At 41.7% G+C, this 27,538-nt stretch overlaps 1 protein-coding gene across 6 annotated transcripts in view; it reads right to left on the bottom strand.

Annotated features, from left to right (window-relative positions):
- Window positions 1-27,538, bottom strand: part of FAM13A (family with sequence similarity 13 member A) — a 126,833-nt gene that overhangs the window by 42,236 nt on the left and 57,059 nt on the right. For 5 of the 6 annotated variants that reach the window (XM_082759779.1, XM_082759780.1, XM_082759781.1 and 2 more), the window contains one exon: window positions 8,174-8,215. In XM_082759779.1, coding sequence (XP_082615905.1) covers window positions 8,174-8,215 — 42 coding nt within the window. Of the gene's footprint in view, window positions 1-8,173; window positions 8,216-19,149; window positions 19,305-27,538 lie in introns of those variants that run through there. The other variant, XM_082759784.1, reaches the window with a different exon arrangement.

Below are 27,538 nucleotides of genomic sequence, written 5' to 3'. Positions count from 1 at the left end.
GTGCACCCTACCACACTCATCCCTTCCAGGCCTTCCTTCGCTCTGTGCCGATCTCTAGGCCACAGTCCCCTGGAGCTGTGGCACAGCATGAAAGCAGTCACGTATTTGCCAGCCTATTCCACATTACCTACACAACACCCAAGTAGCTGTGTCATTCAGATGAGTTCATGAATGGAAGACACACAAACAAGTATCAAATTGCTGTACTCATTATTATGAACGCTTATTATTATGGACATGCAACCTACACGCAGAGAAAAGAATTGCAAGATCTCTCTCTTCCTATATTCACTCTTCTGACTATTAACTATTGCATGGATTTACAATTTGAAGTGCACATTTCAAGCATCCTATTTGCTTTCCTGCTTATCTACATAAACTTTGGCCTCTTCCAAGCCTGATATTTTTTTTTTTTTTTTTAATGATCTGGTCTCTCATGGGAGATGGATTAACAAGCAAGCAGCAGGCTAATCCACATTATAAGATACAATTCATCCTATGGCTACTCTGCGTTGGTGTGGCCTCACCTCGAGCACTGTGTGCAGTTCTGGGCACCACAGTAAAAAAGGATGTGAAACTGTTGGAAAGTGTCCAGAGGAGGGCTGCAAAGATAGTGAAGGGCCTAGAGGCCCTTCCCTAGAGGGGAAGACGTACGAGGAGCGGCTGAGGGCACTGGGCCAGTGACAGGACCCAAGGGAATGGGGTCAGGCTGTGACAGGGGAGGGTCAGGCTGGACAGCAGGAAGAGGTTCTTCACTGAGAGGGCTGTAGCGCACTGGAACAGGCTCCCCAGGGATGCAGTCACGGCACCGAGCCTGTGGGAGTTTAAGGAGCATTGGGACTGTGCTCTTAGTCATAGCTCTGAATTTTTGGGTAGTTGTGTGTGGTGCCAGGAGTTGGACTCGATGATCCTTGTGGGTGCCTTCCAACTCGGGATATTCTGTGATTCTATACTGCCGTGTGGGAGTAAGTTAATCCTGTATCAACTTTCCATAGTTTTTACATGCATTCCATATTGAGTGCGGATGTCTTTCATATCACATCATTTTTCTCTATTTTCATGTCAGGAAAGTGGTAAGGGAGGAGGAGATGGGAATGTTTTCAGAAGACTAGAATCCAAACAATCTTAAGATGAAGGTATATCTACCCATCATACAGGACAGAAAATCTCAGGAAATAGCTCTTCCTTCTATTTCTAGCAGAATTAATAACTGTGTGAAAATGCAAGCTCACATTTCACACAAACCTAATGAAAGGCCAGATACTATATGTGAGAGAGCTCATGCTGTTATCCCCATGAGTGGTATTCAGGGCCAACAGTCTCTATCTGCAAACCACTCATATCATTATTGAAAACACGCAGTAGCTTCTTAATACAAAAAGTAGTTAGAAGAAGAAACTAAAGACAAAGCTGCAAAAATACCTAAATAAGATGTTGAAAATGTTTGTAATTCCCAAGTACATTCTGTAGCTGCCTAATTCTCAGTTAACTGTGTGCTTTGCTACCATCAACTTAGTTTTAAGTCTATTAACATCGTTAATTTACAATAGCACATAGCTGCACAACAATTACTTTGTGGTATGTAGAAGAACACTACTCAAACTATATCATGTCAGAGAGCCCATAATATGGTGATTTTCAAAGTACCAATAAATAGGAAGGAATGATGTACATAGCTATATGCCAACATAACAACAAATGAAGCTGTCATTCTCTTTTTATTATACTTCTGTTCTAGATGCTGCTTCCTTATAAATTCAATATGACTTTATTCTTAGCCCTGTGATATTTTAACGCTCTTTTATTCTCTCTCTCTCAGTAATATGGGGATCTTTTATATAAGTTTTTCCAGATACACTAAGTTTCTATTGATTGCACAATCATTAGCTTTTCTTGTCATTTCATTCCGAAGCTTAATTAAAATGCATTGATAAATCAGTTTTTTTACTCTGCACCATTTTTTTTTTTCTTCTGCATTGACAAAGTTCACTTTAAAAAATGGTGGGGAGAAGAGAGTTACACTGAGGATTTTGGATTCTAGCATGCCCAGAGATGGAGGTAGATGTGCCTGAGTGTGTTGGCAAGCTCAGGAAAAGGCATGGCTCTGTAAGAGTTTCAGAAGGGCAATCAGGCATGTGGGATGCATCCTGAGGGGTTTTCCAAACTTCTTGGGTGGCAACAGTCACTCCATCATTGAATTTATGCTTCCCAGAGCAGGCAAAGCAAGCCATGCCCAAAAGAGCCCTCTTGGCATGCCCTACTGTGGAGCAAGCTGCCTCAGAATGGCTGCTTTGTTCATTAAATCATCTGGACAATGTGAAATCATGTTCTACTTTGGTTAATTACTTTCTCCTCACGTCTGCTTGATTTCACTGATACGTACAGTCAATTATCTCCACAGCTAGATTATTAAGTTATGCAGCTGCTGGTGAACACACTGAGAAATGTCAACTTTTGATATAAATTAAAGGTTCTCCTTCTTCTGCCTGCACCAGAAAGTAGCAGGAGAGTTTTTCAGTGCTGGAGACTTTTACTTTCAGAGAGCCAGCCACAAAACCTGCATCATTGCACAAAGATGTTTTAAGTGCTATAAACTTTTTTTGACCCCCACGCTTTTCCTTTTGGGAAGTCTGATCTCTGGCACTCCTCAAAGTTTTCTGACCTGTTTACTAAAGCATTTTGCTACTCTCACACTCTTTCATATGTGCCCCCTCTGAATAATGTCTCGTTTCACACATAATTCTCTCTTATATTACCTCTGCTTCCATGTTGTTTCAATCTCATGTATGGAAAGGCTGTATTTTCTGCCAGCTTTAAGCACATTACATTTCCCCTGCTATCCCAGCTAGTAACCTGTAAGCTTGAAGATATGCACTGTAGAATTACCTCATGCAATACTTGCACCCTGCTTAGTCTGTACTGGGCAACAGCAAATAATTGAGTTGGGCATCAAAACCTCTCTTCTGTTTTTTTTTTTTTTTTTTTTTTTCCATTCAAGGCCCTGTTGAGCAAAATCTATCAGCATTCAAGTATTAAAAGAACACAGTATAAATCAACCAGAACAAACTGACTTACTGGCATAGTATTTTCCCAGATTGGGTTTTCATTTATGAAGTCAATGAATTAATTGCTGGACATACTTAACTGCCTAAATCATAAGCTGTATTTGCAATCTGGAACGAAGGCGACTCATTGCTGAGATTTACTTAAAATCCATTTGCCATATTGAGGAAGCCAAAATATTTTGTTTTTGCTTTTTAAATAAAGTCGAGCACAATGAGAAGAGAGCCTAAGTAGATACACACTTTTAACATATCGCCACTCCAGCAAAGCAGACAATGATTTTTAAATTACTTTGACATTTCAGGTGAGAAATTTCTGAACCCTCCCTAATACAGAATTCCAACATGACCCAGGATTTTTTTTTTCACAGATACCAATACTGTGTAAGAACTGTTTACTCTCCACAACTGTTGCTTACAGTGACATGCAATGTTGCTGATTTATGTGGGATCTGTCTTAAGACAACCACTTCATCTGACACACATTCCCCAAAGAAAAAGATCGTGTAAAGTATGAAAATAATGAGTTCAAAAATAAAGAGATGCGTTCTTATTTCCTGGGATATTCCATCACACAGAAGACAATGCTTTCAAAGTTTTTTTCAGCATCTTCACACTTTTTCAAGCTTGGATCCAATTATCCTTCCTTTAAATATGGTATATTTGATGCTATTTGTTTACTATGCAGAAAATTCATCCCACTAAAAGCGACTGCCTTGTTTTCTTCAGTATTCCTGCTGTTTTCATGTACACTGGAATTGCCCTTTATGATGGGTGCACACTGACACCTACTGCCTGAAGCAGAGACAACCCTGAAGGGTTTTCATGCACACCACCCAATTCTGTTTTGCAAATTTAGACCACTGTGCCTGTGCAGGATCCACTCCAGACAATGAAAACATTCCTCTGGGGGCCATTCACAGCCTCCAAATTATGCTCCTGATTTGAAATGGAACAGATCACCTTCTCCCACTGAATATAAAGGGTTCTTAGTGAGACAGTCCTAATTAACAGCATGGAATCAGGACTTTCCGTTTCCCAGAGCTCCACCTAATGACAGAGATCCCTTAGCCTGAAATCTGCAAGGTAGCTGGGCAATAAGAACAAGGGGACCCTAGCAGCCTTGTAACTATTTTCAGCCAAGGTTTATGTGATGGACAGGAACATGCATCCCATAACATAACAATTTGTAAGAGGGCCCTGCACTCCCGCGGGCTTTAGGACCTCTTACTGCATGTTCAGCCAACAAGGAAGCACTCAAAAGGAAGTCAAGCACCTTTCTGAGCAGACACTAGATCTACAACTAGTTGTTTCTGTTTCTTCAGAAAATGGACCTGAGAGCAAATACAGTAAAACATCTCACCCAATATACCACCAATGCTTGACTTGTATTATGTAAAAGTTGTTGTCTCATACAACAACTGTTAAAAGGGTAAACAGGCAGCTGCATTAAATGCTTCTAACAGGATATTAGTACTGCCAGAGAAAAGAAGTACTAAAACAGGTGAAACTGTTTTACGTCAATGCCTTGCCCTGAACTTGAGGGTGTCAAATGCAATTTTGACACTGCTTGTGACATCAGCTCTCATCCCAATTCCAGTTTAATGCTTTACATATCAACAAGAAAGCTCCATAATACATCAAAGCTTCTGTCCTTTTCCCCTTTAATATCACTCTGGCTTATCTCAGGTTATACTTATTAGGAAACTACTCTGGAACCATCTACGTGACTCATATCAAATCTAAAGCAGATCCTCGAGCACAAAGAATGCCTGTAGATTCTCTGTCTTTTAAAAACTCATTGCACATGTTGAGCAAAAGTGTGCTCACAGGGAATTAATCGCCTTTGCCAGATGCTGTTTAATTACCTGAAACTGCACACTGCTTCTCAGTACAGATTACTCAGTATAGCTGGCATTCAGATTTTCCTAACAGAATTAAAAAATCTGTAACATGGCTCCTTATATAACTCTCTCAACTCCCTTTCTCACAAGGCTTCATTACAAAACTTTTGGAACATAGATGCCCTTCAGGCACGACTCCCTAGAACAATCAATCATCCAGCAAGGTTTTCCTCTTCTTTCAACACAGCAGAAATCTCCTTGCCTGGTACTAAGTATAGCTGAGTAAACAAATTGTCTTACCAGGGAATACAGAAAAGGAAAGGACAAACCTGCTCAACAGTCAGGGAATGAATAAAACCACAGAACTCAGAGAAAACCACCTTGCACGCTGATCAAACCCACCTCATCGTCCAAATGCCTAGTAAGAGAAGGATTCAGCTACAAAATTTCTCATTACTTGCCTAAATTTATTAATTGCCTGATTGTATCAATTTTTTTTCCTCACATACTTAAGAAAACAATCCTTCTCTTTGTCTAAAATACAGGTGAAATACATGCACTCTAGTTTGTTTCTTATGGTAAATAGGCCCTCCCTGCTCTTTTCTCCATTTTGTAACAGTTTTTGCTTGCTTTTTAACTGTCTTTACAAACCTAACGCCATTTGAACACAAGTTACTGAAATCTTATGGGGCCTCATCTGAGTCTTGTAAAAGGGTATTCCTACCTCCCCCAAGTCTACTGTAAAAATGTACTTTATACATCCACAAATTTCTGCTTTAAGTGAAATTCATGACCATGTTTGTTTGTTTGTTTGTTTTACACCAGTAACTATTAAAGAAAAAAAAATATTCCAGCACACTTAAGGAACTCCACAAGCAATCTCTTTCCTCTTGTAGGAAAAAGACCTATAGATCTGAACCCTTCCCTGCCCATCTTTATGTTCTTAGATTAAGGCCTTTTTCTCTATACAGATGGCATGATATAAAGCATTTTGCTCAAATTGGATGATATATAGTTTTTTTCTTCCTCTCTATGGAAAGACTTTTCAAAAATAATTTGATTGTGCTTGTATCACCTCTCTTGATAAACTTAGATCACATTTTGCCTCATTTACCACTTTTGCGCCTTTAATGATTCTTTGTATCCTTACAGAGCAAGAGTGATGATTAGTTCTATACTTGTTAATTACCTATCCCTGCCCCCCCCCCCAAACAACCAACCTTCCCCTCCCCCCAAATCAAACCTACCAGAACACCAAAAGACCAATCCAGAACCCTAAAAAAGTGCAATTTAAAAAAAATAGTGTATTGGTGGCATCCTGACAGTTCTGACTTGAAGACTTAAAGCATTTGTGTTATTGTTACCATTTGAACAAGAGCATTTGTGCTCGTTTCCACTTAATTAAATTATTGCATAATTATCTATATGAAGTTACTGTATAAACAGGGCAGTGGCCTAACTCCGGCTCTATACACACTCTCCTGATTCACTTGAAGTTGATTCACCTGTTCATGATACTTGAACAGTATTTCAGACTACGGAAGCGTGGCTGGTAGCAGCACAAATAGATGTGACCATCATTCAACATTCAAAGTGGCACAGAAAATCCATGCCATACACACAAATTCTCAAGTCACTCTATAGTTATTCTATAGCATGAATTGCCCAAACAGAATGAGCTACCCTGCCAAATTAACAGCACCTGGCAACTCACCTCAGGAGTATACATTTCTCACTTGTGGTAGATAGAAGCAAAATTTGCAAGCTGCTAGCTTTATTTACAAGTAATTGCATCTCAGCAGTGTTAGAAAAGATGCGAGCTTGGCCTGAAGCCTCACTTGCGAGGTGTGCTGCTCCCTTTCTGCTCTTACTAGCCACTTCACTATCCTTCTCTGATTACTCTTGACTGTTGAAAAGATCCCTTCCTGGATCATTTTTCCATGATCCAGGAAAAAAATCAGGAGGACAATTTTATGCAGTAAGGCAGATGGACATGTAGTGAAAGCCTACAAATATCTGAAGGACATATACTGCAAGAAAGGAAAAAAAAATATGGGGACTATTCTCAGTTGAAAGTCAGGATGAGAATCTAAACTGGGTAAAACATGACAGAGTGATCTGTGCAGCTAGGAAATTATCTCCAAAAGGCAAAAGCAGAGCCTGCTTGGATGGTTTGGAGTTTCTGAAGCACAGATTAATTAACCTCTGCACAAATACACTGCAGGGAATGACGACGCTTTATCAGGAAGGCAGACAATACTATGCAACCAGGCTAGTCCATAAACAGCTCACTGACACACATTTCTGCAGTTTTAATGCAAGTCTCCACATTAAGAGCACTCATGAAATGCACATTTTCTGTAGTTTCTGTCACAAAAAATCTCCACAAATGAGCCCAAGCTACATAGATAAAAAGGAATACATGCAAGAGAATTAACAAATAAGAGGTCACTGTAAGAATTACCAATCTCACTGCTCTCATAAAAAGCACCGCAGGGACTTTTTATTTGTTTAAACTCCAGTTAGAAGAACCCAATTATAATATCTGGCTGTTCTTCCTCTACATCCCTTCACTGTTAATTGCCCTGGCTCTTGGACTTTCACTAAACAGAAATGAAAGCACTGGGACTGAGTTGGCTACTGAAGTAAGCAGAGCAAACTTTCACTGATGTCAACAGAATTAGGCCACTTTTATAAGCAGTGACTTTGCCCTCCAGCTGGCAAAACAAGAAACACGATTTGTTCAAATGCAGTCAGGCTGCCATTCCCTCCGGGCAGGCACACTCTGGACCAAGGCCCTCTCCTGCTTTTCTGGGCTGGCTGGGCTGCATCAGAGGAGCGGTTGCTGGATGGGCTGCTGACTCACCATCTGGTTCCTGGTTTCTTTCTGACCAGCACATGATGCCAGTTCCTCAAAGCTTGTGGCAAAAATCTCTCCTGTGCCCACAGATTATAAGCTACTTAAAACAGGCATCTAAACTGCTTAATGAAATGAAGAGAACAGGAAACAAAAGCCCATCTTCTAATTAAGAATTGACAAGACTGGCACAAAAACTTTAACCTTGCCTTTAAATACAAAGTCTGCTGACATTATTTTTGTCTCTCTGAAGTCTCAGTCATCCCACTAGCTGAGCAATAGTTATCAACTTAACATTAACCTTCAGTTTGATTAGTCTGTGCAGACTTTCTGGAATTGCTCTGCATATTTAATTCTAATAACAAGGCAATCCTGCTCAGAGAAATACGTTAAAATAAATGAGTAAATACCTCACATAGAAGGGTGACATAGGCCGCTCATCTTCTTGGGAGCTAAAAACAAACAAAAAAAAATTCAAGTTAGTATGCAGCTCTGTCTTGTTTCTGCAGTTCATTTACAGCAAGACATTCAGTCTGAAAAAAAAAGAAGTGATTATAAAAGTGAAGTAAATAAAAGAGATAATAAAAGTGAAACAGATTTACTTCTCAGTGTTCACAGACGTGTAACAGTTCCACTGCTACACGGTCAGAAGTCGCTCCAGCTCAGCGGCTGTGCACAGCTTATTCCCATAGCAACAATAAAGCATTTCTGCCAGGAGAAACCACCCGAGCCTTTCGCTGTCTGCTGCTCAAGAATTAGACAACCTGCCTACCTAGTAAAGGTTAAGAATAATAAAAAAAAGACATATTGAGGTCTCTCAACCAAAGAAGCAGCGATGGCTGTATGTATACAGCTAAGAATTCCCTGGTATTGCTGTTGCTGTTGAAAGCTGATTTGATGCTGCTGCAATCTGGCTCAAATGTAGAGGTGTGAAATGACCAAGACACAGGTCTGACTGTGGCAAGTCACATCTGTATAAAATTGAATGGATCTGAAGAGAAAAGTATGTTACTTGCAGACTTGAGAATGCATATCTTAGGTATGAGATCAAGGGTTGCAACTGGCTGGCACAGAGCTCTGCTGCCAAAAAAGTATTTCAGTGGTCAACTGCTCTGTCTGAAGCAACCACTTCTTGTGTGGCCAGGTCAGTCTGTAGACAGATCAACTCCCTGATCCGGCTCATCCTGCAGCCACACATGCCTGTGCTGGCACAAGGGCGAGGATGAGTTGCTGAGGTGCTAAAGCTTAAGGTGTAGGGGATTAAGTCAATTTTAGACCATTCTGTTATAAAAAGGGGTACAAACAAATTTCACCTAGTCATTCCAACCAAACAAATGGCTGGACTTACAGGGCATTTAGCCCTTGTAGCTCTTCAGAGCAGGAAACTTGCCTTCCTCTAAGCACACAGGAAATGCCACTGAGGTCGATCTGTCCCCAAAGGACTTTTAATTGGGTCTGAAGAGCACAGTAAGTTTGGGAGAAAGGAAGAAAAAAGACGGGAAGCTGCATAAATTACTTCATACAAAAACAGAAAGAATAACATTTCACAGGCACTGGAAACCACCCATTTCCCTACTGTTTTGCTGCTGCTTTAGAAGTCTGGGACTCCACCAGAGCCCTGCAATTTACCATGAGCAGTCAGTAACTGACATCAACTGGGAGGTCCGGGGCACTGGCATGCTTTGAAGGTGCTCATCATTTTGAAACATATTCAGAGGATGAGAGAATAGTCATAAATGCTCTGGGTAAGATGAACTCAGCTTCAGAATTTTATTTATCAGTTTACAAATAGCTTCTCTAAGCGCAGAATAAAAGCCAAAGGGCCACCACCGTGGGTTTCGTAGCTAGGAGGTCAAATAATCACACCCCCGTTCTGCAGCTTGCGCTGGAGTCAGAAGGAAGCTGGCGAAGCAAGACGAGCTGCAGCTGGCCCGGAGCCAGGTGAGCGCTGTGCTCTTACAGCAAGCATAGCCAGAGGCAGGCTTCACTGTGGCTTGTTTTGAACTCTGACAATGTTATAACAGCTCCACAAATACGAACACCAAATTTATCCAGGGGGAAGGGAGGAGGCAAGGAATCGGGAAGACCGGGAAGGTGGACAGATGGAGCACAAGCAAGCGAGCAGAGCAGAAACCTCACAGGGGTTACCTCTGCATCGCTCCAACTCCCAGCTACAGCATACAGAAAGTCGTACAGAGATAGCTGGAATCCCCTACAGAAAAGACTGCCCCACTCACTGTGACAGCACACGTCACCCTGGCAGCCCGCAGGGAGCCTGAAACACAGATTGAAGGGGAACACAAAACACCACAGAGAGGAAGGAAGAGAAGCGGCTTCTCAACTCAGTGTGGTCTGCCAAGGCTTACAGAGCCTCTGTAACACAACAGTGACTGGGCAGTTTCCTGCAGCTCCCTGAGGAGACCGAGATCGTGGCTGCTGCTGGAAACTGTGGTGCCACTTGCACAAGTCTCCCTTTGGCTGCTCGAGCTGCAGGCGGCTGCTGCTGTGGGAGCCCTCCTGCGCTGTCAAACCGAGCGGGCCTGTGGAGGTGCGCGAAGCAGGCCAAAGGCTCCTGCCCGCAGCCCGCGAGGCAGTGCAGAAGCTGCCTGTGAACTGAGGTACACCCAGAGGGTCTTTGTGAGGAACAGTTACAGCTTTCAGACAGCCTAGGAAAAGCGAAGACACGTGGAAAGGTCCCTCAGGGCTGCTTTCCAGAAGGCAACCTGCAGTGAGCGCTTGGGTAAGAATCTCTTCCAGGGACGGACTCCCCTCCGACAGCATCCACTACCTCGCAGTTCATAGGCTTCAGTTGATTTCCTTATTTAGCATTTGCAGAATACTCTTTTTAACACAGCACTTATTAAGAAAGTTTGTGACATAAGGGCTGTCCTTATAAACTGAACACGGGCAAGTCCCGATGGCACACACCATGTGTGAAGAGTCCACAGTGCCATCAGGATCTCTGTGCAGCAGCACAACTTCAAATGACAACACAAAATGCTGTTTCAGGTACAAGTGGCAGTTGTCAAATCCACAGCAAACATCCTCTCTGTTTCTTATCTCATGATTTGCAAGTAAGTTTGAGGTCACAGAAGCACTGTGATACTGAAAAAGCCCAAATAACTTTCTTATATCCATACTCCCAACTAGTAGCCACAACAGACCATATGTAGTAGTAGTATTCACCAGACTCTGAAATCTCATGCACTTCCTTTTTGTTTTCACAGCAACTATGATATGATCACTATTTCACAAGTTTAAGTGTTATACATCTGTACAAAAAATCATTATCCGTTCACACAAACCAAGTGAGGAACAAGAAAAAAGCTTTTAAGAATATTAGCTGGGGGTTGGGAATGAGGAAGAAAGAAACGCTATAGAAGACAGAAACCAAATATCGATTTCATTTAGATTACCACATTTCAAAATTTCACATAGTTAACAATGATTACAGCTGTGTATAATCTCTTTTATCCTGAAGTGCTTTATGTTTTTACATATGCAGCATGGATATGTAGCTGCGTCTGGGATGAAGAGATCCAAGCTAACCTCCTCGGAGCAGAGACTTTTGAAAAAACATAAAATCTTTTAACTTTAAAAGATCTGCATCTGAGCAAAGCAGGTTATCCATTTCCCCCTTCCCAATCATTAGCAACAACATACTCGAAGCATCTTTCCCTAACTTCATGCACCTTTGTCAACTCACCTATGCAAGACGGAAGATGAGAGCTGTGTAAATTATGAACAGATTTGAACCAGCTATTTCAAATAGTTCTGAATCCCTCAAGTGAGATGTTAGATGGCCCTACTGCACTCACAGAGCACACAAGGATTCTATTTTGATTAAAATACTTTATGAAAGTCTTAAGTATTGGTAAGATAATACACTGCTGTGCTTATGTTATGCACAAAAGCACAGTTTAATGAAAGAAATAGAAATTGTGTGAAAGGTTTTAAACCTTTATACACCTCATCACATGATCTGTGACATAGAAGAGACAGGCAAGCAAGCAAGAATGTACAAGATATGAATCATAAGTGATTATTAGTTGCTATTACACAATAAACAGGGTAGAAGTTGGTTTAAAACCTTCCACGCAGGACTCTTACTCACTATCACTCACACTATGCTTATTAAAAAACAACTGCTTGCTCATTTTTAAAACACCTTGCACTGAAGGGGGTTTATTAGTATTGCTAGGAAGCCCTTTCCACCACATATTACATCCTTTCTAAAGGAAATGCTGTCATTAAGATATGCTATACGTTCACCTGCACTTTACTTATGCTCCATATTTCCTCTTTGGTTAAAGGGACCTTTGCAGAAAGAATTTCATACCTGGCACAGCAACCTGGCAAAACAAGTCAGTTGTCCACAATAAGGAAGAGACAAGTCATTCCAAAGTGCATCTCCTATACAGTCTAGATTTCTACCCAGGAAAGAAGTTACCCATTTGGCAAGCAGGTTTAATAACAAATTATATATTTTTATACCTTCAAAGTTTTGTCTATGTTTTACATATTGTTTCATGGTCAGAAGTCACTGAATATACTTGAGAAAGGATACAATAATTAAAAACCAAAACAAAAGAGATATTTAATCAAATGCCACTGATAACCTGGCCAAGCAGGTGAGGACCAAATATAGCCATCTCTTTCTTCTCAGACACATATATAGCACTGCTAAATGAAGGGATTAAACAGAAATTGCTCTTCATGTAATGCCTGGGAGAGCAATTTCTCATACTCCTGTGGATACCTAAAAATCTGGTGCTCTTTTAAAACAGATTTCTTGAAAAACAAACAAACAAACAAAAACAAGACAAAAAAAAACAACTTGCTAAAGTGGAAAAAAACAAACAAACCAACCAACCAACCTTTTTTCTTTGTAACTTTATTTTAGTACTGGTGTTCATTGTATTTGTGATCCCCAGAGAGCTAACAGAAAAGTTTGTCAGACTGGAAAGAATGCCACTCTCACCCCTAGTTAGTTTGGCACGACTTAGTATTTTAATGCACATGTATTTTACATCACTCATGCAAGGCAGCCTTTGTGTCTCTAAAGATGGAAACATGAAAGCTTCAGTGAAGTCTAATGGTTAAACAACAAATTTTCAACATGGAACCACCGCTACCTTTTTTTTCCCCCCTCCCTTTTGTAACAGGAGTGTTGCAGGCAACCATCCACAACACCATCACATTCTCAAATATGAAATGAGTGTTTTCCTTTTTTTGTGTGTGTGTGTGTCTCATAATGACCTTCCCAAAGAGTAAGAGAGTTCAGCTCACTCCAGAGCTGAAGCTGTAAAACACCCATTTAGACTGATAGTTCCTGATTTATTTACATGCATATGGGATACCCCAGCACTACTCTGCTCCAGCCCCCTTGCTGGCTTGAACTCTCACCACAGGTCAGAGAGTGGCTCTGGGCCCTTCCCAAAGAGCTCAGTCCCAAACAAGGCTGTTTGACCTGCTGAGAGCCAAGTCTTAAAGATTTAGGGCCACCAAACCTGTCTCTGAAACAGACATCAGTGGACTTCCCTTCCCACGTCACTCATACAGCTTTACAAGTACAGTGTTTGGAGAGGGCCTTATTGACTTTCTATAAACTACTGACTTATTATTGACTTTTTATAAACCACTTTTTTTTTTTAATTAAAAAAAAAAACACTTTAAAAAAAAAAAAAAAAAAAAAAGGTTTTAATAGTCCTGATTTATTTGTTCTTAATTATCAGGAGTGCTTCTGTCCTGGTTTCCTGGCACTGCATTACTTCATTGTAAAGCAAACACTGCTTTCCTACTGCGCATCTCTTTCCGAAAGTTAAATGGGACATTTCGTTGCTTAAAATAATGTGTTATTTTGTACAGTCATGAAAATGTACTTTGACTCAAGTGTCAACATTTTGCACCAGAGATGAAGGGTCGCCACACTGGCGGGATCATGCTGCTAGCCAAGGTCATGTTTTCGCGTAGCCTTGCCATAGGCTCTATTTGTTCTGCCCTCAAAACTTAGATAAAGGAATGGCTCTTTCTATTGCACCACCATCTATTCTGGACTTCAAAAGAAATTAATTATTTTTTAGTGAGAATACTTTTTTTTTTCAGGCAATGAGATTTCTGCTTCTAATTTCAACACAGTCAAACAAAAGCCACTGAAAATTCAGTAGCGTCAAATTACTAAGAGTATAAAAAGTTGATGCAGCTTCTGGGTGGAGAGAAAGAAAGGCTAAGCTTGGGTGGCTTGTTAAGACTTTTTGCCCTCTTTTCTTCTTACCATTCAGAACCATAATGCCATCTTGCATTAAAAGACATGCCATTATTGCAATTGAAAAGGATTTTAATAATATTATTGATTTACTAATATCAACATTAATGGCACTAAAAACAGCTTCAAGGAATACACGATTCGGAGGCCAAAGTAGTGCTTTTTGCTGAATTTCCTGACTTAGTCATGCATTTTTCAACATTTCTTTTTCTTCCCTGAGTTACTTCCCCATAAAAGTTATTTCAAACTTGTGACAAATGCAAGACTGAAACTGTCATGAAAATGTATTGCATACTTAATTTCTCAGCAGAGTGATTTACTCATAGTTTGTCCTTAACAGCAGTGGGTAAAAGGTAATGTTTGTGCATGTGAGAAATAGCAGGCAATATAAGTTCCTTCCTTCAAATAAAGCAAGTGTTAAAGTATGTCAGGCAAAAGAAGAAATAATATTGCCCTTAATGAAAGAATAACCATAAATCTAATCTAACACATTAACACTGTGGTGATACATTGGTCATCATTAAAACCAGCATTTATCATCAATTGTTGAGCAATGCCCCCCTTGCTCTATACCCTTAATCAGAGAAAGAGGAATTCCCTATATAGGAACTGTTGGATAGCACAACCAAACATACGTTTAATAGCCATTTCTCTGTGAGAGTTATTTCCATGAAAACATTTTCATTTGACCTAAAGAGTAACTTTTATGTTAAAAAAAAAGCATCTTTTCTGATATTTATCTCCAGTCTTCCAATAATTACATTTATGCCCAACCATGTTTTAAAACATGGAATAAAGTTACACTCGTGCTTAAGTACCTGCTTAAGCTACTCATTAAATGAGTCAAATGTCAAATATTAGACTTATAAACCAGTATATTTAATTCTGAACTTGCATACACTGCAAAACATCTTGAATAACTCACATGGGGGTGGATTGGTGCTGATTTTAATACTAATCTCCAAAGGATCCTTCCATTTTCCCCAAACTTCTTTAATCAATGTTTTTCCTAGAGGTCTCAACTGAGTTATGTCTTAAGCCAGAGAGATCATAGCGTGGAGCAACATGACTTCAGGGCAGTAGGAAGTGACCTCTCTGAGAGAAAGTTCCCCACTAATCTTCCCAAAAGCATGGGCTTCTGTGGCCTGTTCTAACTGGCGTTCACCATGTCAATATTACTATTTTATACAGATAAACGGAGGTGAATATGAAGGAGCATTCTGTCACACATCTGAGGAGCATGTACTATTTATTATTCTGTTTGCCACAGCAAAGGTTAAAGCAGGAGTACCCAAGCCTTTTAATTCTAAGAAAAGCTGACATTCAGTACAGCCATACTGGGAATATACTGCATTATCCACAGGCATAACTCTGTGCAGCCTGTATGTGAGAGGGCAGCAAGATTAGGGCAAAAAGCCTGAACTGAAAAAAAAAAAAAAAAAAAAAAGATACACTAAAGACATTTTACAAATGTCCTCCCACTTTAAAGAAACATCAGGGAAGTACAGGCTACCCCACAGTAAGATTTAATGGGCGAAACTTCCAGCTGATAAATGCCACTGCAAGCAAGAGGCTGACTTTACTTTTATATTCACATATCTGAATCCAAGAGAACCCTCGACAGTTTAATTTTGTATAATTATTTTCTACTTGCTATCCTCCTGGATTGCAAATATGTTTATCTTTTTATAAAATGACGTCAATGTTAAACAGCCTGCTTTTGTTGTTTTACTTCTAAAACTAGTTGGGGCTTATTATGAAAGCCAGGGCAGCGTCTTTTCTTCTAGTTGTGGCTTGGCAACAGTCCTTACTAGGATAAAACTAGAAAATGGGTCAGAAAGAGGCAGAAGACATGTACCAGCCCAAGTCTCACCTTTTCACAGAATGTAACAGGGTGAAGTTGCATAATGCACGCATACCTGTTGCATTATAATCATGAAGGACTGTTACCAGGTAACCAGCAATTTCTGTTTCAGGATTGTTTGTTAAGAGCTTGCAGGCTTCAAATAAAGTTATCTAGGAGCCCAGCTTTTCAATAAATATTCACATTTTCTTGCTTAATCAGGTAGACACCGTGAGACACCAAAGAAAACGTCCACGTCAGTTTCCTTTTTCAGTCAGAGGCCCCTCTGCTGCCCGCTTTGCGGTACCCAGGAAAACTTCCACATGCTTCTACATGCATCAAAGTCAAAGCTGTGAGAAGACAGAGCACTCAACGGATCAAATGCGAGCCTGGAAGGCCAAAAATTTATATAACATTTTGAGATAGGCTATGACTACGAATTCAGGAAGACAAGGACTACAGGCTTGAATTTCTCTTAATTCCTGACTAGTGAAAAAACAAAAACAAACACACCTGATAAATCTTCCCTACCCCCAGAGGGAGATGTTCCAGAACATACTTCAGTAGTGTTTGTGAAACACTCCAGCTACCTTGGATGGAAAGTGATAACAAAGTCCAAAGGATCAGACTTATTTACAATACAACTTTACACACAGAAGCACTCACTAATCTGTTAAAGAGAACAAGGCCGCCAGTAAAAAAAAAAAAAAAAAAAAAGGGAAGAAAATGCAGTGGAACAGAAATGTGGCTAAAATATTTGGTATTTGTGAAAGACTCCAAGGAAACAAGCTAGTAATGTAAATTAAACAAACCCAATGTGGCTACAAGTGAGACAGTCCATGCAGAGAACTGCTGCTGTACAGATTAGAAATAGAAGGGAGTGTGACTGCTCCATCAGATATGCATCTAAAAATATTTGTGATGGCTTCTTTTTTGCTCATTGTTGATTTGTTTCAGCAAAGTGCAAAGCAAAGGAGGCCACTGATCACAAACAAGGCCTAAGTGTGTACTTTGATTTCTTATCTCCTATGGAAACTGACAGCTGCAATTGGCGAAGGTGGGCGCAGGTTTCAGCTTCACACGACTTTTGTTAAATGTGCAGCACACGGAGCTAGAGGAAATGAATTCAAACATACTTGAGTAGTATTAGTAATGCTCTAACTAGGAACCTACGTTATTAAACTAAGTTCATGCTGTTCAGAAAACAGATTAACAGTAATAAAAGAGACAATCGCTGGTGGGCAGGTTGTTGGAAAATGACGACTGCAACCAGCGTGCCATTTACAAGCGCCCTTTGGGCAAGGCAGCACATAGTGCAGCACAGGGATCAACACATTTGGCCTTCTGTCTCTTCCCATGCAATGAAACATAACCCTGAAGTCCCTATTGTCACTCCCTTGCAGCAGGCCACCATATCCTTTCATGTGCCATTCCACAGGCATCTATATATAGAATAAAATGACACAGTATAGTACATACGGCTCTATGCAAGCCCATTATATGATTTTTTTTGAAGACAGGCTTATGTCTTCTAGATCCAGGGTAGATATAATACTCGGCCATTCTCATGACAAGTAACATTTTATCACCGCAGCTGCTTAAACAGCAGCATTCCCACCTTCCCCAACCTTCACACACCAACCACGCAGAGGTGCAGTCGCAGCACTTCAGCACAAGGGTTCCTGTGGCAGGCACAGCACAGCCAGCTTGTGGCTGAGAGCATGGTGCCCAGAGGGCACTGACACCAGGGAGTTGACCCGCACAGGAAGGGCACCAAGCACAATTACTGCTGACAGCACATTCACTTTCTTGAAAGGGCTGGATGGATGCTTACAGCTTGGGCACATGTCCTAAGCAGCGGCACCTGGAGGCTTTAGACGCAGGCAGCACTGCCAGTTGCCAACACCCTCAGCTGGAGTATCCTGTGTGCCTCAGGGGAACCACAACAACTGGCAGAGATCACCTTTCCTTTAGCAGAAGGAAATCCATAAAGCCAGAATGACCCTCCTCATCAGCAAGAAACATGCACTAAGAAGGGAGGAGACAATGTTCAAAGGAAAAGAACAGGGAAAATAGGTGCAACCTGGAGAACACTGTAAAGGGATTTGGGAGTCTGTGTTTACCTGCCCCTACCTCCATAGGAAATGAGCTGCTAAAAGTACGGTGTATGTATACTAAAAATAAATCAAAGAGCAAAGAATACATAAATTTGTAAATATTTCTAACTGCAGAATTCATATGATACTGTACAGTGCTCTAGTTTTAATGGGAGTTTTAAGAAAAATCTTCAAAGTACAGAGTGCATTTCTAACTGATTGCGAGTTAGTCCTTTTAACCAAAACAAACAAACAAACAAACAAACAAAAAACCCAACAACAGGGGGTCTAGGTAAGGCTACCCCATGAAACCTATCTTCCCCTGGGGTGAATACGTGTAGGCAGGAGTGCAGTAAGAACCACTTGTTCTGACTTTGGCCATGATAGGCAGATCCTCCGGAACACAAAAAGGTTAAAAATACTATGTGAGGCTGTTCCTTCAAATAGAAACGATGTACTATGACTACTTCTTTAAGACATTCAAACCGTATTTCTGCTTCTCTGCAGTCATCAACATGGAACCTTGCAACTGCATTCCTGCAAAATAGACCTCCCCTGCATCCCCCTGCGGAGGACACCCTGCTACATCACGACGGTAACAGTTTGGACAGCAATTTCAGTTCTGATTTTGCTGCGTCCGAGTAAACAGCAACTTCCCAGCTTCTGCTGAAGCAGCACCGCCGTGGTGCTGAAAAGGCACACCGAGTTGTTTATTGTTTCGCGGATTACATAAAGATCGGTATTGGCTCCAACGCAGTACAGATAAGGAGGCATGCGTAATTTTGAGAACTGAAGGAGCAATAAAGAATAAATAAATAATAATGACTGGGTACGAGGACCGTGTAGGCGTACCCCTGCGTTTGTGCCGTGCCATTTCCAGGCTCGCTGCAGCCCCCCCGCGATGCTGTGGCAGGGGCACATGCCAGCACAGGTAGGCGCTGGCAGCTGGTGCTGGGGAGAGGCGTGTCTCGGCACCGCGGAAACAAAACAGCCCCTGCTGCTGCAAACTAACCCTCGCCGCCGCGCTTCCCAGGCAAGGGCAGACCCCTCAGGGAGCCGGCGGACACCCGGCCCCGACCCCCGTCACCGCACGGCCGCCCCCCGCCTGGCTCCCCGATAAAGCACCGTGCGCCCTGGGCGCGGAGCCCGGCTCCCCCTGCTGCGGGGATGGGAGCCACGTACCTCTGCAGGGGCATGACTTCGCAGGCCATGCTGGCCATGGAGCCGCTGCTGCTGTGCTCTGCGCTGCTCTGCTGTGCGGTGCTGTGCTCTGCTCGCCCGCAGCGCCTCGCCTCGCCTCGGGGAGCCGGCGGCGCTGCCCGGCCCCGGGGAGGAGCGAGGGGCCGCGGGTGGGAGCTGACGGCGACCCGCCCCGCTGCCGAGGGGCAGGGGGAGGATGGCTCCAGCCCTGCCCCGCGGGCAGGTAGGGCTCCGGGAGGGGAAGGCGAGGCGGAGCGGAGGTGGTGTGGAGCTGTTTTCAACGTGCGAGAAACGCCACGAGCCGCAGCCTCATGCCCACAGGAAACCTTTGCGCAAAAACACCGCACGAGGTCTCTTGCATCGCTTCTAGTAACCGGGACCCCCACACACCTTGTCTGGGTAAATGCCCCCCGGGGGGGACAACCAAGAGCCCACAACCTGACTGCAGCGGCACCGCTGTCCCCAGGGAGGGCAGGATGCCCGTTGGGCCAGCACTCAGCACACACCGAGCCACCTTTGCCACGTTGTATGTCTACAGGGGCTGCGATTTCACCACCCCTTTGCCTTGCAGTAAGCACTACTGGGGTTCAAGTGGTTTATGCAGTAGTAAGCTGATCAATCCAGATGCTCCGGGAGGAGGAACATATGAGAATTCCTTTTTACCATTCTTTTCTTTACTTTTTTTTACTTACTTTGTTGATGTTCCCTGAGGGTGGCCCACCCTCAACATTTTATTTAGTAGAGATTTGGGGCTGGGAACTGTGATACCAAAAGAACACTACACAATGATGTGCCACTTTACAGTGTGGTTTTTTTTCATACCACAGCAGTCTTGGAAAACACACAGTACGAAATCTGTAAGAAGGTCTTGCACTGAAACTTTTTATGGATACCGAGGGCTCATAAACAAAGTTTTATCTTTAACCTCCAAACTTCAGCTGCCCAGAACATCTAAGGAATCATCATCAGCTTCCTCCAGCATCAGACACATACTTCTGCTGCTGCCCTAGCTGTGAACAACATTACCATTGTGAGAGGGAAAAAGGGAGAATCCCAAACTGATGAAAGGGCAGAAGAGAATGGAGCCTGTCAACATTTTAGGCAATAAAAACCTAATGGCTAATTCCCACAGAGCCATACATGACAATCTTCTAAAATTCAAGCCAATATTAAAAGCACACGCACCTTCAACCTTAGGCCAGGGAAGACTGGCACTGGTTTGGGTGAAAACTGTGGCAAGAGCTAAGTATCTGTATGCTTATGACTTCCATACAGATGTAGGTAATATGAACTATGTGCGAGCCACGTCAGCTTTCTGGAGAAGCAGCAGACACTCCAGGGTCAGAAGGAGGATATCAGACTTTTTGCAGGGATGCCTAAAAGATCTTGACCTTTCTCGGCAGGAGGCAGGAGCATTCTGTGTCTTAAACACAAAAGCAGTGGGCAGCTGCAGCCTCGGGAAGCAGTGGCATGGAGTAGAAACAGAGAGGTCAACTGAGAAGTGGCTCTGCTTCAGTATGCTGAACTGTTTAATATTTGCTCCTGTCAGCAGGCTCGCTGGAAGAAGTGCATTAGTAATGCTTCTGCCCATTGCCTCAGCACAAGCCTGTTTGGCTGTGCTGCAGTCACGCCAGGCACAGCACAGGGCCCCTTTTTAGGAAAGTCAGCAGTGCTGATAAAGCACTCTGCCATCACGGATCTGGCCTGCTCTTATCTGTGTCAATTAAATGAGTATCTTGATGACTTCCTGTTAAATGTGCTATATGTGCTCTTAAGCAACGAAAATCGTGCAAGAAAGATTTTACTCTGGTACACAAACTGTTGCAGCACGAAACAAAAGCACCTTGTATTGTTTCACAATTTGACTGTAAATGAATTTGTCCCTTCCTGGTCAGTCTTTTTTTTTTTTTTTTTTTTTTTTTTTTTTTTTTTAAAACACAGGCACAGTTATTCATAGCTTATTACATTTCTATAAGCTGAATGTTGTCATCAGGTTGCCAGTAAATAATTTTTTCCCCATTTAATGAAGGGCCTATCTGCATGGGGAGTCCTGGTTCTCCAGAGCAACTTGCTGAATGAACAAAGTGGAATAACTTCTAATAGCTGTTGTGCTTGAAGCTTATATCCTAGCTATTTTGTTGCAACTTTCATGTGACTTGCCTGTATAAATGAGCTGGAGCGTACTAACATTCACAACAAAGAATTCACTAACAAAAAGAGACACTAGCATAACCAGAAAGATTAATTCATGAATTAGCATCAGTAAGAAGGTCAACTGCTGGCACTTTGCTAAAATCAACCAGATGCCTTGGGAGAACACTGAAGCCGACCAGTGCATCCTGTGCCATCAAACTCTTCAGAGCCATCTCCTGTTTCTGTTCTCTGCTTCTGGAATCCCCTGGATGGGCTGTCAGTTTCCTCCTCTCCTTCCTCAGCTGCATCTTTAATATTGCCAAAAACATCACGACAAAGAAGAGGTATCCTAGCTCACCTTTCCCTGCACACCCCCTGGTGTGCAAATTCAATGCCCACTAAGAACAAGGAGACCAACGACGGACTTTTGCTAGCACTGCTGGTTTCCCAATGTTTAAATTATTTCCAGAATAGCTGCAGATATTGCAATGAAAGGTGTTGACATGGAGAAGCATCAAAGGGAGTGAAAATTTGAAAAGTACTTTGTGGCACAGAGGCCAATCACCTGTGAGAGCAATGCTACCTGCTACTCACACAGCAGGAGATGGCCTGCAGATGCACATCACCTTGCTTTGGTGTATATTATTGCTTTGAATCTGTCACTTTGCTAAAACAGCACAGAACTCCTTCATTCTTCATCTGCCCTGTCCACGTGTACCCGGAGCAATGTATTTGCAGTACACATTAGGCAGACCAAAGCTGCCAGAATACTGAAGCCTTATCTCCAAACAATTCCACTTCCTTCTCACGGATGTTTTTATGTTAAAGCCAACTTGCTATTTGGCAGAGGTAAAGATTTCTAATCTTACACCTGCCCTCTTACACCCTTTCTAACTGAATTCAAACTGGATTATCACATACGAAACCTAAGATTATGCAATATTTTGTTTTGGATTTGTTTGTACCTATTGAATCTGTTCTCCCATGTTAAACATGGGAAATAAAACCTCTTCTGCATGTTGCATACTATTCTTACGTCCCTATTGCTTGCTCAGAAAGGCCAGACTCATTTGTTGGCAGCAACAATGCACTGCAGTGGCTATTTATGGAACCACAAAACAAACGTGTAGAGAATACACCCACATACCTTTCTCCCTCCATCCTCACTGGAGACTTTTAAGCCCAGGCTCATCACAACCATGTATCACTAAACACTTAAAATGAAAAGAAGCAACCATTCCCACCTATCCAGTCCTCACCCTACTAAAGAAGTGCATGCTTCATAAAACATGGTAATCATGGGGAAAAAAACAAAAAACCTCTCAGCATAAGCACAGCATCCTCTCCACTGGCTCTGTGCTCTCTAGTATGTTGCGAATATTTCAGGAAAACATAACAAATAAAAGTGATGAAACCCCTTAAAATACCAAGACATGCCACTACACTTCAGCACCTGGGTATGGCACCACCTAGGTTCCCACTATTTGATTTGCAAATTTATTGCTGAGATTCAAGAAAGAAAGAAAGAAAAAAAAAAAGACACTGTCTGGAACTAAATATGAATAATCACTTTTCTCCTCTGCCATCAATGAATGAATCTACATTTGGAAGGGAAGTGTCCTGTCAATCATCTTTATAGACATGCTTTCTCCTCTTTTTTTTCCTTTCCATACTTAGCTGCACAACAAGGAATTTTCTCAGCGCATAAGGCAACAAGATGACCTGTGGCCAGCACAGCAGCATAAGATCTAATGCAGCAACTGATCTAATTAATAGATTTTATAAGGATGTTGCTGTGTCTGCCTCCTGAGAAGCAGTTATCCTTTGCCTCACTGCACTGTCATACACAAATTAGATACTATTTAAAGAAAAAAAGATTTGTCTGGTCTGATAAAATCTTAAGATATTTAAGATGATGGAGTTCTGCTCAATGCCATCCATGTGTTACCACAGTATTTACTAAGTTATGTAATAATTTCACCCTGGCAGAAACATGAAATGCAAAGCAAAGATACAAGCACATCTTAATCTGGCTGAAAATTAAAGAATGTACTTTTAAAAACACCACCAATACAAATTTTAAAATGCCATTATTTATGTACACATGCTTGCATTTATACTCATTTATCTCTTAAGACTATCTGTGCATATAAACAACAGCAATTGCAAATGAAAAATACCCTGGAAAACTTCCTGCAGGCCAGAAGATTTGTGTGCACACATGGAATAAGCAGGACACAAGTAAATAGAAACCATATTTGGGAACTGTAGCTCTTCATGTCCAAACAAAGCAGACAGATCATTAAATAGACTCTGTTCAAAAGAGCATATACTGGAAAAAAAAAGAACAGAAATGGGAATAAAGAGTATCTAATATGTCAAAAATGTTATTTAGCAAACAGGGAATCCTCAGAAAGTGCGTGAGTACTAACTGGATTTCCAAGGCTGGTACTCAGCTCTATGTTGCTTAATGATTTTATCAGTGATCTGAATGGAAACATAAAATAGTACTGGTGGTTCTGTTTGCATGCAAGCACTACAAGCTTCAGTATATGAGTCAAATCTGGGATTAGGAACACCCAACATTATCTGCAGGTTCTACTGGGGGATGCAATGTCACTCTAGAGCAGCACCTCCATACAAGCTCTGAGTGAATATGAGGCTAAAGAAATTAACATCATCCACGGATGTATCAACACTGATGGTGTGTGGAAACAGTGAATTATTCCTGTATTTGCTACGGGTGTGGCTGCTACAGAAGACCGGTCAGTTCAGGAATTCCCATTCTCAAGCAAGTTGTGAAAAATTGAAGAGTGCTCAGAGACGACCCAGGAAGGGAATGCAAAAACTAAAGACCACACATTTAGTATTTTTCAAGTTAGTCAGTCTATGCATGCAGGCAGGAAATGTTAATATTTGAACCAGCACTCAGAAGTTGAATGAGATCCAATGGCTGGAAGTCAAGGATAGACAAATTATGACTAGAAATGAGACATTTTTAAACAGTGAGGATAACTAACTACTGACACAATTTATCAAAGACAATGGTGAATTCTTTACCAACAGAAATTTTAGAATCAAGAATGGACAAAGAAAGGCTAAAAGAAATGCTGTATTGCAACCACAGAAATTGAATTGGGGTAGCAATTCAGAATGAACTGTGGTTCTATCACCTGCAAGAAATTATGCTAGATTTTTATTATGGTATCTTTTGATCCTTATTACGGTATCTTTTGACTGTAAAACTGTATCAATGAGCAGATTCTGCTACCATTAATTCTTTTCAAATGGGACATGTACTACCAATTATGAGATCATTCTGGCATGCTTTAATACATAAACAATTGATATTGTGGTTTCTCTGGATCCTCCTTTGGGCTCTTTAGTCCCTTAAGGGAGCTCAACATCAGCAACAGATTGCAGACAGTTACTCAGGCACAATTTATAAGGGATGAGAAAATAATGGGAATATAGCAGACATTTTTGTCTGTTGTCAAAGTTAAAGCAAATTGCCTTAGTTCTCATCACTCTGGCTAAATTTTTCCATACAACATAGGACTCTATATTTACAATTAATGAAGTGTGATAGCTCGATCCTTTGTTACAGAGCTACTCTCCTAAAGAGTCCAAATTACCCATTTCACAAATTTCTTATGAAAACTTCAAAAAATTCCACAATTTCTATCAAAGATATTAAATAGTAAGTACAGAGCACGTACCTTAGTAAGTCATGTGCTGAACTTGTAGTAAGGAAACGAACAACAAAAAAGCAGAGTCATAAAGTACAAAGTTTTCACAAGCTCAAATGCCTGCTACCATAAAATTGTCTCATTGGGAAAGCTGTAAGGAAAAGCTGCTTTTAATTCTGAGGAGGGAAAGAACAGGAGGAAAGGATTCAAACATGGCACCTCCATACCCATACTGTGACTACTGTGTTTTTAGCAATGCAGGGGTATTCTAATTGGTATAATTCATCTCTATCACTCAGAGTGCTCTGAGGAAAACAATGAAGAGAATGCAAGAATTAAAGCCAAACAAATGTAGTGTTTTTCAGAGGAAACAAGCTATTTATGTGTGAAGCATTAATATTTGAACTAGCACTCAAAAGGTGAACAAGAACCAATAGAAGCTGAAGATAGACAAACTAAAACTAGAAATGAGATATTTTAAAATGGCAAAGATAACTAACTACTGACACAATTCATCAGAGACAACGGTGAATTTTTAACCTTATTTTTTTTTTTTACACTTGCTCGTGTTGAAGAATGCTAAACCTTAGACAAATTGCTCAGATATAATTAGCAAAATTATCTTACACATTTTCCTAAGTGATTTCCTCATTTTCCTCTTGTCCAAAAGAGAAACACGTTGCTCTCAGTTGAATTAATTTCACCCTTTTTTATTTTCTGCATAACAATACAAGTTTTGTTGGCATACCCATGGAGAATATACTGCTTTTTTATAGAACCACAGAATCATGGAATGGTTTGGTTTGAAGACACCTTAAAGATCATCTATCCTGGCCTTAAACACTTCCAGGAATGGAGCATCCACAACCTCTCTAGAAAACCTGTTCCAATGCCTCACTGCCCTCAGAGTAAAGGATTTCTTCCTTATATCTAGTCTAAATCCACACTTTTTTAGTTTAAAGCCATTACCCCTTGTCCTATCACTCCACCCCCTGACAAAGAGTCCCTCCCCAGCTTTCCCGTAGGCCCCCTTTAGGTACTGGAATGCCTCTATAAGGTCTCCCAGGAGCCTTCTCTTCCCCAGGCTGAACGTCCCCAACTCTCTCAGCCTTTCTTCATAGAAGAGGTGTTCATCCTTGTGGCCCTCCTCTGGACTCGTTCTACTAGGTCCATGTCCTTCTTGTGCTGGGGGCCCCAGAGCTGAACACAGTACTTCAGGTGGGCTCTCATGAGAGCAGAGCAGAGGGGGAGAATCATCTCCTTCCCCCTCATGGCCATGATTCTTTTGATGCAGCCCAGGGTACAGTTGGCTTTCCGGGCTGCAAGCACACATTGCTGGCTCATGATGAGCTTCTCATCAACCAACGCTTGCGTTCTTCCTCACTGCAACTTGGAGGCCAAATTGCCTTTTAAATAAAGCTAGTTAAAATCTATTAAGGAGGAAGCATATTCCAGAATTGTTCCTTAAACCTGCTGGGACAAGACGCAAGTAAACATGAAGTTAAAAGTTTTTCAGAGCTTCAGGTTCTCAGAGTTCCTCATCTCAGCCAACAGATAAGCATGGCAAGTACATTTTGCATAGAGCGAGACACTCCAAGCTGCTGTGGCATCTCTCCATAAGCAGTGGTTTCCTTTGCAAGCTCTGCCACACCCTACGTCAGCCGCTTTTACTTGTTCCAAAGACTCTCACCCCATGGGATAGCCCAGAAATTACTTCTTGGCTTCCCTCCTGGAGTAGCGGGAGGATTAAAAGTAGGTTCTTAAAATGTTTTCAGTGAACGCATGAAGTAATGAATGGCTATGCCGGATATCTGCTGTGGGAACAGGGCTCACCCTGTGTGCTGTGCAGCAGGTCACTAGGTTCTTTGCTTGCACCTGTTAGTTCAAGTGCCAGAGCATGGCACAGCAAGAAAACTATGTTGTTTTTCTTCTATCATGTTATTTTCAAAGTGGGCTTCTTCCAAAGCTGATAATTTAATGAATTGTGTCTTCTTATTGGGGTTCAGTTATCCTGCGATCACATGGTTGTTGGGGAACGAGTCCCTTTCATTTCTCAAAAGGGCTGCTGCTTTCTTGTCAGATGCTTAACATAAGTTTAGGGACAAAGAAACAGCTGGGATGATGTTGGAGAGAAGGAGAAAGGCTGATGGGTTTGCAGGCACTTCAAACTGCTGAGTCCGAACAAATAGAGGAGCAGGCCTCACGATTTGTATTTGGTGGATGTGCCTTTTTACTTCACTTAAAAGTAAGCTGCCTTTCTTGCTAGCAAGGAAGGCAGTCTGGCAGAGTTACCCTCTAGGACAACCCTCTAGAAATAGCTCCTCTTCTTCAGCTAATGACATAAGAGAAAGGAATCATCGTTTTGCAAGAGTGCCCCATGAGCCCTTCTGGCTCTGACAACAGATGATGGGAAAAGATGACTGCACTCAGGCTTGGCGGGACAAACTGACTTTGGCAGGAGGCTCTAAGAGAAGAGTGAGCTGGGTGAGAATAACTTGATCTCTCTGCTTAGAGCTGGAAGATGCATCTACCGTGGAAGCATAGGAGAT

The sequence above is a fragment of the Aythya marila genome, assembly GCF_965140915.1.
Source record: "Aythya marila genome assembly, chromosome: 4".
Taxonomy (NCBI): Eukaryota; Metazoa; Chordata; class Aves; order Anseriformes; family Anatidae; genus Aythya; species Aythya marila.
This window is presented reverse-complemented; position numbering and strand designations above follow the sequence as displayed.